Source organism: Salvia splendens, chromosome 13, assembly GCF_004379255.2.
Source record: "Salvia splendens isolate huo1 chromosome 13, SspV2, whole genome shotgun sequence".
In the NCBI taxonomy this organism is placed as follows: Eukaryota; Viridiplantae; Streptophyta; class Magnoliopsida; order Lamiales; family Lamiaceae; genus Salvia; species Salvia splendens.
Window position 1 is genome coordinate 1,760,171 of NC_056044.1, and position 16,088 is coordinate 1,776,258.

At 36.5% G+C, this 16,088-nt stretch overlaps 1 protein-coding gene across 5 annotated transcripts; it reads left to right on the top strand.

Annotated features, from left to right (window-relative positions):
• Positions 1–11,793: 11,793 nt before the first annotated feature.
• Positions 11,794–15,931, top strand: LOC121761864 (bZIP transcription factor 23-like). Of its 5 annotated transcripts, none has more exons than XR_006042116.1 (4): positions 11,794–14,202; positions 14,774–14,845; positions 14,940–15,041; positions 15,550–15,589. XR_006042116.1 is itself a non-coding variant. In XM_042157552.1 (4 exons), exons 2-4 carry the CDS (start codon positions 13,060–13,062, stop codon positions 15,622–15,624), a joined length of 1,320 nt encoding a protein of 439 aa, XP_042013486.1. In that variant the 5' UTR covers positions 11,804–12,526; positions 12,882–13,059; the 3' UTR covers positions 15,625–15,931. The 5 variants fall into 5 exon arrangements, 3 of the variants coding, with proteins under 3 accessions (XP_042013486.1, XP_042013487.1, XP_042013485.1); XR_006042115.1 differs by having other exon boundaries at positions 14,779–14,845; XM_042157552.1 differs by lacking the exon at positions 14,774–14,845 and having other exon boundaries at positions 11,804–12,526; positions 12,882–14,202; positions 15,550–15,931.
• Positions 15,932–16,088: the final 157 nt, after the last annotated feature.

Here is a 16,088-nt window from a genome sequence, read left to right on the forward strand (position 1 = left end):
TTGAGATTGATATTGCTAAATTAAATTAAATTGCCAACTTTTTCGAAGAATATTATAATATGGGCATATGCTTTACCAAATAATTGTATGGGTTGATTGCACTTTTTGTCATATGTGTAGAATAGATTTATTTGGTCCTTTACTATTTGTAGAAATTATTCTTAGAATTCATCTAATTAAAATAATCTCAATGACGTTCAAGATCTTAAATTGCATTTGCTAAGTAGGTATTAAATGAAATATATACACATAAAATGTATCTTAACAATATATTCATTTATTTTATTCAGATTATAAAGTCATGCATAAATGCTATCTTATCAATACAATTCTTCTAGCTAAAGCACTTCCATTTTCAGGCTACGATCACTTTTTTATTAAGAGAGGAAAAGTTTGATTTCATATTTTTACGGTCACATTTTAGAAAAAGTATTTTTTTTTCTTTTGAAAGTTCTCACTTGACTAAATGTGTTACTAATATTTTCACTTATAAAATATACTGTTATCCAAAACTTTGAAGCTTTAAGTGATGTTAGTCAAATATTAAGATTTTTTTTATTTTGAGGATTACATGGGGTACTATATATCTTATACAAGCATAATTCGTGACCACTCTCGTTTAAGTAAGGTTTAGCAATATCTATTTTATTTCATTCATTTAGTTTGATTTTAATATTTAAAAATTATTATTGGCATAGTTAACTTATAATTTTTTTAAAATCAAAGATTGATTTGTTATACTAAAATGAATACAGTATATCTTCAACATGCATAAGTTAGATTCTATGCATTGATTATTCAAGTAAAATAATAAAAATTAATTGTTACTAATTATAATTTAGATTAATGACAAAATACACTCATTTTCATAGGCAAACATATCCATGTACAATATTTAACATGGATAGAAATAGCTTTTAATATTATGCAGTGCTGTTCGCTAGTGATAGGCAGGATTGGATTTTCTTTTTCTCCACATAAATATTAGAATAAAAGAAAATGGAAAGTGTAGATATTAAGCACTTTAATTTGTAGGTATGATTTTTTGTAGAAGATATAGTATGAAATAATTGTGTTGATGCTGATTTCTGAGTTCATCTATTTTTGTCCTCATATATATGTCACCATCAATATCATTTTTTTCTATTTAAACTATGTCAACTTTTAATGGATAGTTTTATATTATGTAGTGTGTATATGTTTGGGTCGTCACTAAGCATGCCAAATGGCACGTTGCTATGAACAACCTCCAAAATCAACTGTCGCCAAAATATATGTTGGAATTTAGATTTGTCTCTCTCTTTTTTTATTTTTTGCTTTTATTCGAGACTTATTGACAGAATATTGATAAACCAAGTTGGGTTTGACGTTTTCCAGTCGTCACATTTATCTATTATTTATTTGAATATTTTCTAATATGTATCCCAAGAAAAATAAATTTCAAAGTCTTTTGCTGTTTTTCTTCTGTATTAATTTTAAATTAATATAGTTTTTAATTTATTTTTGTTTATGCTCTGATTATGTGTACTGTTATTTGGTTTGAATGTTTCATAACACATAGTAAAAAATATCAATGATAGGCAGAACACATTTTTTTTGCATTAAATTTGAACCTATGGCACAAGTGACCTACAAATTATCGGTTTGATTTCTCAGCCCCACAATTTTACACTACTAAATTTTAATTTCACTTTCACTGGATACGAATTTTGTAAATTTTGAAATAAAATAGATGAAAAAAAATAATGCAATGACTATAATGATTTAATAGAATGTGCGATCTACTTATCTAAAATAAAAGAGGTAAATGATGTCTTAATTAATATGAATATCTCGAAATGACAAAATAAAACTTTTATGTCGCACTTGTGTCCCGTTAATTGCAACATTTAAGATTTTAATGCTAACGGTTTTTGTGATATTTTTGCTTTCCCCACTTTGGATTACATTAGTGTGAGTGAGATATAAAAGGTGTTAGATTCCCATCTCAGAGTGAGAAACTTGTGTGGGTTAATATTGATGGTGATGGTTGTAACATCATGGCTAGGAAAAAGATTGTGAATTTTTTTTAGTGAAGAAGGTATATGCAATGTGTTTCATGGTTATTGGATGTGACTTTAGAGTTATCCATTATACCAATGAAAAATTAAAATATGCTCAAGTTTATGCGAGTTAGCTTTATAAAATGTTCATTTTATTATTTGAACATTATAAATAGATTAGCCGATTTTCAATAATGTATAATTTTCCCACTAATTCAAATGAATTAGCTTTAGTTCACAAATAAAATGATTTGTAGTTTTGAATTGGAGTCATATACTTCGTTATAGACTTATAGTCATTATTTGTATTTATTCTGTATATTCTTTTATCATTAATTACTTATGGTATTTTGTTATTTTTGAACTAATTACAAAAATTTCCGACACTAAACAATATGTTGTCCAATAAATGGAACTTGTGAAGTCCTGACATAATGAAACTTCTGAAGTCCGACATAATGAAGAAGGTGGTCGCTAAGTGAGAATACAATAGAGATGCAGTGGTCGTCGCTGATGTCTGATGGTAGAAACGGTGCAACAATCTTCAGGCAGAAGAAAAACGAAAATGAACCCAATCATGAAGGGGACTAGGGGAGAGCTATCACATGAATGTCCACGACAGCTCCAAAAATTAAATTTATCGGACTTTTAAGATCCCTGTGGCCAGTGACAGGGTAAGTAGACTTGGACCTCACCTTAATTAGCGGTAGCTAGTATTCACTAAATACTCGCAATAAAATCTATCATACGTCACTAGAAGAACACTTAAGCTAAAATTTGAAGTTAACCGAATTAACTATATTCCGTTAGTTGAAGATATTTTAACTAAAACTAGAAATTGTAACAATTATTGTTTGATTTTGAATTTTCTAGTACAACTATTGTATTTGTTGATTATTGGGCTGATTAAGTGGTGGACTATTATTTGTGTTGAGCCTTGGTTGGTTTGCGCCCAGGTAAGTTGGGGCCGTGTGTTGCCCTAGCCCACTCTGCTTGAGATACACTCTTTTTTGACTCCTTCCGCCGTTTCATTTTCACTCTCGGACTCTCACTGTGTATTCTCTATCTTCTCTCTTGAGCTTTCTGATCTCCCTTTGAGTTCTTCTTCTCTGATGATTCTCTGAGTGTTACACGATGACTGATCTCATGTGTTTGAGTGTATAATCGTGTAAGTGAGTTGAGATTAGCAACTGGTTCGGTTGCTAGGGTTCCAGAGAAGGCTAGGGTTTTCTGGTGAGGGGTTTCTTGTGGTTGTGAGGTCTGAGAGAGGTCAGATCCGGCATTGTGGAGTGGATTGGAGTTGTATTCGTGGTGTGTGAAGTGTTTCACTGATTGGATTCAACGTTGCTCCCTTGGATTGTTGTTTTGGTGAATAGATCTGTACTATTGGCGGGTTTCTGAGCCATAGTTATTTGATCTATGCGATTCCTTTGTTATTCCTTTGATTACTGCATGTTTTGTCATGGTCCGAGAGGATCTTTCATATTATACTAACTAGGGTTCTAGTTGCGCAGGTTCTCGGTGGATCTAGAGGATCCTGGTCCATGAAGGCAGTGTTTAAGTTCATTAGCTCATTGATTGTAATAGCTATTGTTCTTGTATTAAATCAGTCGCTTGGTCGGTGGTTTGACTGAGCCATCTTGTAAACAAGACCAAAGAGGTCTCGGTAAAATAGTGAATCCGGATAGTCTGATCCCTACAGTGGTATCAGAGCCACGGGGGGACTATTCCGGCACGCCAAGTCGCTAAAAGGAGGTGGGTAAGTGGAACCCTCCCTCGTGTGGGGGTTTGCTCTGGTAAATTGGCTGAATCTCTCTGGTTTTTTCTGTTTCTATCTAGTGCCAACTATAGGATTGGGATCTTGTTGCTGTTAGACAGTCTTGGCAAGACTTAGGTTTCCTGGTGTGTTTTCTCTGTGTTTCTTGCTTCCGTGGTGTGTTTTTTCTTTGTTTCTTGCGCTCTCTGCTTGAAAATCTCTTATTGCTTGACCACCAAGCATACTGTGCTGCATAAGTGACCCCCTGCGCCCTCCAGAAGCGAGTGATTGCGAACTGCGATAGCCTTAGCCGGCCTTGCTCGTGACAGTCAAGGATTTGAGGTTCTTGTGTGAAAACCTGGTGAAATCTGAGTAAATTTCTTGTTCCCTGTGAATCTGTTTTTTTTTTCTTGCTGCCTGAAAGTCTGTCTGTGTGCTTGATTGGTTGCCTGCTGTGAGTTTTATTTGCCTTTCCTGCTCTTTTGTGCTGCTTGAAATGGCTCAACCTGTCAGTTTGGTCCCTTTCAATGGCAAAAATGACTTTGTGATTTGGAAACAGAAGCTTAAATGTGTTCTTATTCAGCAAAAAGTGTTTAAATGTGTTGATGGTACTATGCCTACTGATACCCCACAAGATAAGCTTGAAGAAATGAATGAATTGGCAAAAGCTACTATTATTCTCAATTTGTCTGACTCTGTGATTAGGAAGATAAATCACATTGAATCTGCCTCTGAAATGTGGAAATATCTTGACACTCTGTACACTGAAACTTCTATGTCTTCATTGATGTATTTACTTGAAAAACTTTTTAAAGTCAAGCTTGATTTGTCAAAAGATATTGATGACAATGTGGATAGATTTCAAAAATTGGTTCAAGATATTAAAAGGTCAGGGGATAAAACTATTGATGAATATACAAGTATTGCTTTGATGAATGTCATTCCTGATACTTACAGTGATGTTAAAGCTGCTATTAAATATGGCAGAGATACTGCTCCTCTTGATTTGATAATTAGCTCTTTAAAATCAAAAGAATTGGAATTAAGGGAAAGAGCTTCTGATAAGGCTGCTCCTAATAAGGCTTTAAATGTTAGGGGAAGGTCTAATTCAAGAGGGGGGAATGAATCTCATGGAGGGTTTAACTCCAGAAGGAAGTTCAGATCTAGGTCCAATAGTAAGGACCCTAGATTTATCAGGAAATGTTATAATTGTGGGGAACCTGGGCATTTTAAGAAGAACTGTAATAAGCCAAAGAAGAATAAACCTCCTAACAATAATATTGGGAACTCACAGATTGAAAATGTGGCAAATATTGTAAAATTTGAAAATGAAAATGACTCTGTGTTCATGCTGCATGGTCTGTTAAATGCTTCCTCCAAATGTGCTTTCTCTTCAAATGAATGGCTATGTGATTCTGGATGTACATATCATGTAAGTCCTTTTAAGGAAGTGTTCACTGATATAAAGCCTGTAACTAATACCTATGTCTCTATGGCTGATGACAAGAAGTGTGTAGTTCAAGGTATTGGCACTGTGTGTTTGAAGTTTGAGAATGGCTATGTGTTGAACATGAATGATGTGAGATATGTGCCTGAATTATGCTACAATTTGATGTCATGTACTGCACTTGAGCACTCTGGTCTGAGTGGAAAGTGGGGAGATGGAAGTATGAAGATCTGTAAGGGTTCTATGTGTCTTTTTAAGGCAAGGAGAAAATGTGGCTTGTATGTGTGTAATGTTGTGCCTCTGACTAGTGATAGAGCCTGTGCTAATGTGGGAAATTCTGATAAATTGTTACTGTGGCATAATAGGCTAGGTCATATGAGTGAAAAGGGGTTAAACATTTTGAAAAAGCATGCAATATTGTCTGATTCTGATGTAACAGGCAACATGTCTTTCTGTGACACATGTGTTTTGGGTAAACAACATAGGGTTTCTTTTCCTACCCCTGTCCCTGCAAACATTAGTAAAAATGTCTTGGAATACTTGCATATGGATGTGTGGGGCCCTGCCTCTGTGTCTTCCCACTCTGGGTCTGTGTATTTTCTGTCAATCATTGATGATTTTTCAAGGAAAGTATGGTGTTTTCTTATGAAGCACAAGTATGATGTTTTTGGAAAATTTACTACTTGGAAAACCTTTATTGAGACTCAAACTGGGAATAAGATTAAAGTTATTAGAACTGACAATGGTTTAGAGTTTTGTAATAAACAATTTGATGATTTGTGTGCTTGTCATGGTATTAAAAGACATAAGACAGTCCCTTATACCCCTCAACAGAATGGAGTGGCTGAGAGGATGAATAGAACTTTACTTGATAAAGTGAGATGTATGTTGGCTAAGTCTGGATTGTCCAAGAAATTTTGGGGTGAAGCTTTAATGACTGCAACTTATCTTGTGAATAGATCTCCCTCTGTGCCTTTGCAAGGACTCTGTCCTGAGTATGTGTTTTGTGGGAAATCCCTTGATCTTTCTAATTTGAGAGTGTTTGGTTGCTCTGCTTTTGTGCATACTAAAACTGATAAATTAGAACCAAGGTCTAGGAAATGTGTTTTTTTGGGATACACTACTAGAAAAATTGATTCTCACTACACTTTTTTTATCACACTTTATAAAAAGTGTCAGCATAGATGTACTATCTACACACTAGCTTTTCACTGCACTTAATAATATATTGTTACTGCACTTCAACATAAAAAGTGTCATCATAGATGTACTATCTACACACTACCTCTTACTACAGGTACCCGGTGCTGCACTTGCACAAGTGTCATTATAGATGAAGTGTCAGCACAGTAATTTTCTAGTGACAATTTTAAGTGTCATTACAAGCCAATTTTCTCGTAGTGATATCCTGAAGGTGTGAAAGGGTATAGGATATGGCTAAGAGATGAGCCAGGGTTTAAAGTCATTATCAGTAGGGATGTTGTGTTCAATGAATCTGAATTTCCTTGCTTGCAAATGGTTGAAAACCCTGCTCCACAGAATGTGGACAGTGACCCTCTTATTGAGGTGGAGTCCACAGATACACCCACTGTTGTGGAACATCCTGAGGATGTTCCAAGTGAGGTGGAACAGCCTTATTGGAACTGCACTCCAATCTATACTCCTAATGAAACACCTAATGAAGGGGGTCCACAAGATAATGATATGAATGTGCCCTTAAATGATAATATGGACAATGTTGCCGACTTACCTGGTAGTCCTGTCTGTAATCCTCCTATAATGCCTGTCCAGAATGTGCTTAATTCCCCCTTTGGTATTCAAAATGCTATTGATGCTCCAAATCTAAATGATTACATCTTATCTAGAGATAGACCTAGGAGGCAAATTCATAAACCTGCTAGATATGATGGTTATGTAGGCTTGGTTGTTTTAATCAATTTGGCTTTCAATGTTCATGAAGCTGATGGGAAAGAGCCTCAATCTTATAAACAAGCTACTAGGTCTAAATTCTGGAATGAATGGCATAAAGCCATGTTAGAGGAAATGAACTCTCTGAAAATTAATCATACTTGGATACTTGTTCCTCTACCTCTGGGTGCCTCTGTTGTGGACTGCAGGTGGTTGTATAAACTTAAAAGTGAGGTGGATGGTTTAAGATATAAGGCCAGATTAGTGGCCAAGGGTTTTACTCAACAAGAGGGGGTAAATTACATTGAGATCTTTGCCCATGTGGTTAAATTTACAACTGTAAGATTAATGCTTACTTTGTGTGCTCATTTTGATTGGGAACTGAAACAAATGGATGTTAAAACTGCTTTCTTACATGGTGACTTGGATAAACCAATCTATATGAGACAGCCTGAAGGCTTTGTTGATCCTAAGTTTCCTAATCATGTGTGTTTGCTCAAAAAAGCTTTGTATGGTCTGAAACAGTCACCTAGACAGTGGAATATTAAATTTAATACCTGCATGCATGATCTAGGCTTTGTTAGAAGCACTTTTGATGCTTGCTTGTATATTAAGAACTTGAATACTGCTGCTCCTGTCTTCCTTTTGTTGTATGTGGATGACATGTTGATTATGGGTCCTTGTTTGAAGACTATAACTGCTGTGCAAACTGCCTTGAGTAAGAATTTTGACATGAAAGATCTAGGGGATGCTAAGAAGATATTAGGAATTAATATTTTCAGAAATAGAAAAGAGTGTGTACTTGTTTTGCATCAAGAACCCTATGTGCTCAAAATTCTAAAGAAATTTAACATGTTTAATGCTAAGCCCACATCTGTTCCCTTAGCTGCTCATTTTATGTTGAGTAAAGACTTGTGTCCCAAATCTGATTATGATGTCAATACCATGAAAAAGGTTCCCTATGCAAATGCTATTGGATCTGTGAAGTATTTGATGGTTAGTACTAGGCCTGATATTGCCTATGCTGTGTCTTGTTTGAGTAGATACATGTCAAATCCTGGTCCTGTTCATTGGGAAGCCTTGAAGTGGTTGTTAAGATATCTGAAACATACTTCTAAGTATGGACTGTGCTATTCCAGATGTGAAGATGGTGTAAAACTGACTGGTTATGTTGATTCTAACTATGCTAATGATAGAGACAAGAGGAAGTCCACCACCTCCTATGTCTTTACTGTTTGCAGGTCCTGCATAAGTTGGAAATCACAGCTGCAACATATTGTAGCCCTCTCTACCACTGAATCTGAATACATTGCCATTACAGAGGCAATGAATGAGGCTGTATGGTTAAAGGGAGTGCTCTCTGAACTCAATTTTGTGAAAACTCCTCCTGTTTTATTTTCAGATTCTCAGTCTGCCATTCAATTGTGTAAAAATCCAGTCTTCCATGATAGAACTAAGCATATTGATGTAAGGTTTCATTACATCAGAGATGTTGTAGAAAAGAATGAGGTTTCTCTTTTAAAAGTACATACTGATCAGAACCTAGCTGACATGGGGACCAAATGCTTACCTCTTGAAAAACTTCTTTCTGCATAAAGTACCTGCATTTTGACCTAGGATAGTTGCATGTCCCGGGGGTTAAAGACCTCAGCCTCTTAGCCTACTGTGGTAAGGGTGGCTAGTGGCTTGAGGCACTAAGTCCTCAAGACTAATGGGTGTCAGCCCCTCTGGAGTCTTGTAGGCAAACCTGGCTACTTCCCTATGCAAATGAACTTTGTTCTTTGGTGCTAGGGGAACTGCCTTGTAGGCTATGATGATTAAAACCTTAGCTAATAGTGCAATTGGTTTCCCAAATAATGTCCAAGGTGGAGTATGTTGATTATTGGGCTGATTAAGTGGTGGACTATTATTTGTGTTGGGCCTTGGTTGGTTTGCGCCCAGGTAAGTTGGGGCCGTGTGTTGCCTAGCCCACTCTGCTTGAGATACACTCTTTTTTGACTCCTTCCGCCGTTTCATTTTCACTCTCGGACTCTCACTGTGTATTCTCTCTCTTCTCTCTTGAGCTTTCTGATCTCCCTTTGAGTTCTTCTTCTCTGATGATTCTCTGAGTGTTACACGATGACTGATCTCATGTGTTTGAGTGTATAATCGTGTAAGTGAGTTGAGATTAGCAACTAGTTCGGTTGCTAGGGTTCCAGAGAAGGCTAGGGTTTTCTGGTGAGGGGTTTCTTGTGGTTGTGAGGTCTGAGAGAGGTCAGATCCAGCATTGTGGAGTGGATTGGAGTTGTATTCGTGGTGTGTGAAGTGTTTCACTGATTGGATTCAACGTTGCTCCCTTGGATTGTTGTTTTGGTGAATAGATCTGTACTATTGGCGGGTTTCTGAGCCATAGTTATTTGATCTATGCGATTCCTTTGTTATTCCTTTGATTACTGCATGTTTTGTCATGGTCCGAGAGGATCTTTCATATTATACTAACTAGGGTTCTAGTTGCGCAGGTTCTCGGTGGATCTAGAGGATCCTGGTCCATGAAGGCAGTGTTTAAGTTCATTAGCTCATTGATTGTAATAGCTATTGTTCTTGTATTAAATCAGTCGCTTGGTCGGTGGTTTGACTGAGCCATCTTGTAAACAAGACCAAAGAGGTCTCGGTAAAATAGTGAATCCGGATAGTCTGATCTCTACAGTATTGCCTCAACCAAATTGACACTATCATTTTTCTATATTTGGCTCTTTCAGAGTGGATCAAATTAAAGTGTGATCGTATCCCCTCAATTATTGTTGAGTGTTGGCAAAGCCAAGATTATTAGATATTTCAGTACTGTTTGTCGAGTATATATCCATATTGATAGCAATGTTCAATTATTTCTCATATCGCGAAACATAATTAATCACATTTTTTTGGTAAGCAAAAAGTTTTAAATTAAGTACATATCTATAATTATTTACATGGCAATTTTAAATCAATTAAATAATTATTTGTTGGCCGAAACCGTGCTAAATTTGCTTAGTAAGAGTTATGTTTTATTTTTTTAATTTAATTTCCAAACTATTTAAAAAAATATACTTAATTTAATTTTAAATAATCTGTCTTTTTGCTAAGATTTAGAAACTCAAACTACAGTTTATAGATATATAGTTTCCCTACATAATGATTAAGTAAAAAATGTTTAAGACCATAAAATGCCACGTAGCAAGCCATCAAGCCATTTCGTTTATGAATTTATTGCGTCACTATTTAATAATTTTATTTTCTCTATATAATATCATTAAACGGTTAAATTCATTTACTCTACCATTTCTTTTTTAATGCATTTGTAAATCTGAGGAGTTTTAATGATTCGAGGCTAAAGGATATATAATTAATTTTGAAGCCGAAAATAATTCTATTGATTCAATTTTAACTATATTTTTTTTCTTGAGATATAAAGTAATTACTTTACTCCATTTCAAGCCAATCAATTGGAACAGAATATAAGAATTGTTCCGAAAATTGATGGGAGATAAGGTGAGAAAAAAAATCAGATTTAATTGGTTTCGTATGAAAAAATATTCACTTTTTCTTCGATTTTTATTGTGAAGAAAATAACTTATTATGATGACATGGATATTACACGTCCACATTAGTTTATGTTGGATGACCTTGCGTGAAGGACTGAAGGGTTCGTTTGTTGATAAATATGTATGATAATAAAATATCTTGTTTAATCAAATACTCAAAATTCTGTTCATATAATGATACTATGTTAACCATAAATGCATTTTTTTTCATCTCATATGCAAAATATAAAACAATAGATAAGTGTATAATATATGTACTACTACTAAATTACCATTAGACTTAAACTATTATGTTATGGCCCTCATGCTCGTAGTTTCAAAAGGATATTTTATAAATTAAAACTTTATATAGTTTTTCATATAATTAAATAAAATAATAACTCAATTTTAATATAACTATATGAACTTTCAATTAATTTTTAGGTTTTCCCTAGAATATTTTTTGATATTGTCTCGAATGAAGGACATATTTTATGAGATATTGCACGTTAAAAAATTGTACATTGAGATATTTATAATTTTTTTTTCCAAATTGTATTTGGTTCAGCATTTTTACTATCGACTGTAGTAGTAAAATCACGATTTGTAGCCACAAATGCATACTCCCTCCGTCCGCCATTAGGAGTCCCATTTATGGGCGATAAATGTTGTAAAAAATATTAAGAAAAGTAGGTAGGAAAAAGTTAGTGGAATAGAGGTTTCATTTGTATATATTAGTTTTAAATGAAATGAGAGTTAAATGAGTTAGTGGAAAGTGAGACTCTATTACCATTTATGGTAAAAGTGAACTGAGACTCCTATTCGTGGACGGACTAAAATAGAAAAACGAGTCTCCTATTTGCGGACAGATGGAGCATGTATTAGATAAAATCATATAAATTTAATTTTCTCATAAGATTTGAATACATTGCATAGTAAAAACTCATCTAATTTTTCTGACAAAAGTTGAATACTGCAATCACATACCAACATACATTTGTACTGTTCAATCACTTTTAATTTGTAGTGATGAATATTAAATGATTAAAAAAAAGTGCTATCAACCAGAATCTCATACATAACACATGTCGAGCTCTTAACAAGACTCAGAAAAACAAAATTTCCATATACTATTTCTCAATATTTCGTAATAATTAATTACTACTACATGAAAAAGTGACCAAACATAAAATAAACATTGTATCCCTATTCTTCCCACAAATCATTCATGAAATGACATAAAATCAAAAGCACATGCAAACTGCGATTAGCAACAAAAACAGCCAAATTAATCAATTCAAAAAAAAAGAAAAAAAAAAACACACCAAAAACTAGTGGAGCACCAAAATCAAATCATGTACAGCCGGCCCACACCAATCCCCACTACACGACAAACCAAAGAACCAATCTCATCCGTCGATCCATTAAGCACGTGTGCGGTCCAGATCTCACCACTTATCCACCCACCGTTGGTCTGATATCACACCCAACCCCTCCTACTCCACAATTATGATTGGTCCACGATTTTGAATGGGTGAGACCCACCATTTTATTTTATTTTTGCCCATAAATAAGCATTCCCACTCTCCTCTGTTGAAAAGTCATCGGGGGACAGATGGCGGCAGCCCACAACCATATTTTGGTAAGAAAATAATATATTTAATTAATGTAATTATTTGTTTTTTTCTGCAATATTTATGTCTTTTTCTCTGGCTAGGACAACTTTTGTGTTTGTGTTTTGCTAATTTTTTTCTTGGATTTGTCCCATTTCTCACTGCCATCAGTTAACTGTTAATTGGGACTGCTTTGTTCAGTTTCCATTTTGGGATTTGCGGTTAGTTTTCTCTTGAGCTCTGTGTGTTTGTGGGTATCCCAATTTTTAGGGAATCATGCTTTTGAGCTGATAGCTTTATAGATATTTTGTTGTGGGCTCATTTTGCTTTTGCATACTAGATCTGGATTCTGTTATCTTTTTGCTGTTTCGGGATGAATCTTGTGTGGGCATCTTTACTTTGGTTTCTTTACATTTTGAAATTGTGGGATTGAAGCTTGAGAAATTTGCTTACAATTTATGTTGTGAGATTGAAGCATGAGAGGATAATCTGCAATTTTGTTGCTAAAGATTGTGTTTTTATGTGTTTGGTAGCTGTGAATCTGCTGATTATAGATGGTTTCACCTTTGATTGTAGGTGAATTTGTTGAAGGAGTGAAGGATATAGGAAGGTGTGATCTGTTGCTTATTGGTTTTGGGGTTTATTCAGTGGTTTGATTAAGGGGGATTGGTTTGGATTGGTTTGGATTGGTTTGGATTGATTTGGATTAGTTTGGATTGTATTGGTGGGAGTGTGAGGGGAGGAAGTGTTGGAAATGGGGAGTAATTTAAATTTCAAGAATTTCGCAAACGAGCCACCAGCTGGCGGTGGTGGGAGGGTGGCGAATAATAGCCCGTTGACGCGGCAGTCCTCTGTCTATTCTTTGACCTTAGATGAGTTCCAGAATACCATCGGGGGGAGTGGGAAGGATTTTGGGTCAATGAACATGGATGAGCTTTTGAAGAGTATATGGAGTGCGGAAGATAATCAGAACTTCGCTCCCGCCATTGGTGGTGGTGGTGAAGGTGTTGGTGGTGTCCAAGAAGGGGGTGGCTTGCAGAGGCAGGGATCGTTGATCCTTCCCCGTACGCTAAGCCAGAAGACGGTTGATGAGGTGTGGAGGGATATGTCGAAAGAGGCTGTTGCACCGAAGGAGGGAGCTGTCAGCGTTGCTAGCTTTGGCATGCCGCAGAGGCAGCAGACATTGGGGGAGATTACACTTGAGGAGTTCTTGGTGAGGGCCGGGGTTGTGAGGGAGGAGGCTCAGTTGGCTGCTGCTAACAATGCTGGGATTTTCGGTGATCTGTGGCACCCTGTGAATAACAGCTCGGGTTTGGGGTTCGGATTTCAGCAGCAGCAGCAGCAGGCTAGTAGGAATTTGGGGTTGATTGGTGCTGGGGTTACTGAAACTAGTAATCCGATGGCTGCACAATCGGCTGCTAACTTACCGTTAAATGTGAATGGTGTAAGGTCTTCCGCACAGCTGATGGAGAATCATCAGCTGCAGCAGGAGCAACGGCAACATCAGCCTCAGCAGATTCTTCCAAAACAGTCCGCGATGGGTTATGGACCAGCTATGGGGATTCCAAGCAACGGTCAATTGAGTAGCCCACGGATTAGGGGCGGAATGGTTGGGATTTCTGACCCGGGAATGAATAACTCACCAGTCCATAATTCAGCTTTGCAAGGTGGAGGGCTTGGGATGGTTGGTTTGGGGTCTAATGGATCTCCAGCTGTTTCTTCGGACGGGCTCTCTAAGAGCAACGGGGATACATCCTCAGTGTCGCCTGTTCCTTATGTGTTTAATGGGGGTTTGAGGGGTCGGAAGAGTGCTGCTCTGGAGAAGGTGGTTGAAAGGAGGCAGAGGAGGATGATAAAGAACAGAGAGTCGGCTGCAAGGTCACGAGCTCGTAAGCAGGTAAAAACCTTACAGTTATTGGCTTTGATGTTTCTTCATTTGAGTTCTAGGACTAGAAGGCCCTAACATGAAGATCGAACGTATTATAAACGAAATGGCCTATAGAGTTCTAGTCGCTATTTCTAATGAAAGGCCCTAACATGAAGATCGAACGTATTATAAACGAAAAAATAGGGTTTTACACGGTAGATTACTTGCTATTTCAAATGAAATGGCCTATAGAGTTCTAGTCGCTTCCTATCTTTTGCGGCCAATGTCCTCTTAAGTAGTAAATTAGAACCCTACCCAACAGATGTTTAGAATCGGTTTTCATTAAAAAATATGGAACAAACCAATGAATTTTACCTTTCATGAAGTTCTGTATGGTGCCATGTAGAAAGATTTATAGTTAGTATATTTTTTTGTGACGACTGCTCGAGAAGGAAGTAGAAGTTGGGCTTTAATAACATAGTGCTGCAGGCTATAGATTTCGTGTTCTTGCCACTTTCTAAGTTATGATCGTCAAAGTTCTTTTATCGTGCATGGACGTCCCCAAAAACATTTGAATAAGAAAATTGGATGTCTTATGCAGCACAGTTGTCTAGTGTGACAAGACATGAAAGTTACTCTTCATGAGACGCTTAGAGATCTCATTTTACACAAGGTAATTTAGTGTATGCTTACACTAAATTACCATATTAGACGTTGGAATTAGACTTTGAACTTTACTAACCAGCTCTCCTTTTGGGTTCGTGCAGGCTTACACCATGGAGTTGGAAGCAGAAGTTGCTAAATTAAAGGAGGAAAACGAACAATTGCAGAAGAAACAAGCGGAGATAATGGAAGTGCAGAAGAATCAGGTTTGTTGCTTCGCCTTCACGCCACAAATTTTGAATACGACATTTGATATGTGGCTACCATTTTCATCCTTCCTTCCATTTCCTTATCAAATTCTTGGTTTCGGCTCCACTCCCTATTCATCTCATTTACTGAAAATTGAATTTCCACCACACGAAGCTGGCTCTTCCCGTCAAGTTTCACTCTTTGATATTTTCTTGTTGCTACTTTTCCCATCAACACAAGTGTTTTTATCATTTCATCCTCCCTTCCATTTCCTTATCCAAGTATTGGTCTGTGCAATGGTGACGGATTGTTCACCTCCACTCCCTACCGATCCTATTTTCCCATTTTCCGAAAGATAAATTTCTACTAGACGAAGCCGGCTCTTCCCATCAAGACTCAATTCTTTGATATTTTCTTGAGACCACTTTTCCCATTATATCCTTTTTAGCATTGCTGATGGGAAGAGATAATGAACCCCTTCCGAAACGAGCACCATCTTATAATCTCTCTGTTTGATGCTGGCAGGCGCTGGAGATGGTGAAACAGCAGAGCGGGGCGAAGAGACAGTGCTTGAGAAGGACACAAACTGGGCCGTGGTAACGGCCACGTGGAACGAGATACGTCTGTGTAAATAGTACATAGAATACGACGTGGTTCCTGGTGTTGTAGATGAGCATAGAGAGAGTTAGAGGAGTAGCGCTTCTTCGCCTTAGGATGCATATCCCATGTTTCGATGGAATGTAGGTGGAAAAAGTTTTTAAAATGAAAGGTAGTCGATTAGGTACAAAGATTGGTAGAGTGCTGTTCCCAACTCCCAAAGTGTCGTGTTTCTAATGTTCGTATTCGTGTTCGTGTTGACATAGAATAGATTACAGTTTATTTATATATTTACATTGTTTGTGAGTTACTTTTTCTGTTTTTGCTGCCTTCTTCAAAGATCTCATGATCATTTTTTACTCTGTTGTTGCACAGTATACATCTTATAACCATCTTAATAGATTTACAAGTTTATAACCATCTTATCATTGAACGAAAAGTACATTTACACTCTTTTGCAATCCTTC

Excerpts from the sequence above, each read along its gene's own strand:
- LOC121761864 (XM_042157551.1), top strand. The coding sequence starts at position 13,060 with ATGGGGAGTAATTTAAATTTCAAGAATTTCGCAAACGAGCCACCAGCT. Across the intron at positions 14,203-14,939 it reads GGTCACGAGCTCGTAAGCAG|GCTTACACCATGGAGTTGGA; the intron begins GTAAAAACCTTA and ends GGGTTCGTGCAG. Across the intron at positions 15,042-15,549 it reads TGGAAGTGCAGAAGAATCAG|GCGCTGGAGATGGTGAAACA; the intron begins GTTTGTTGCTTC and ends TGATGCTGGCAG.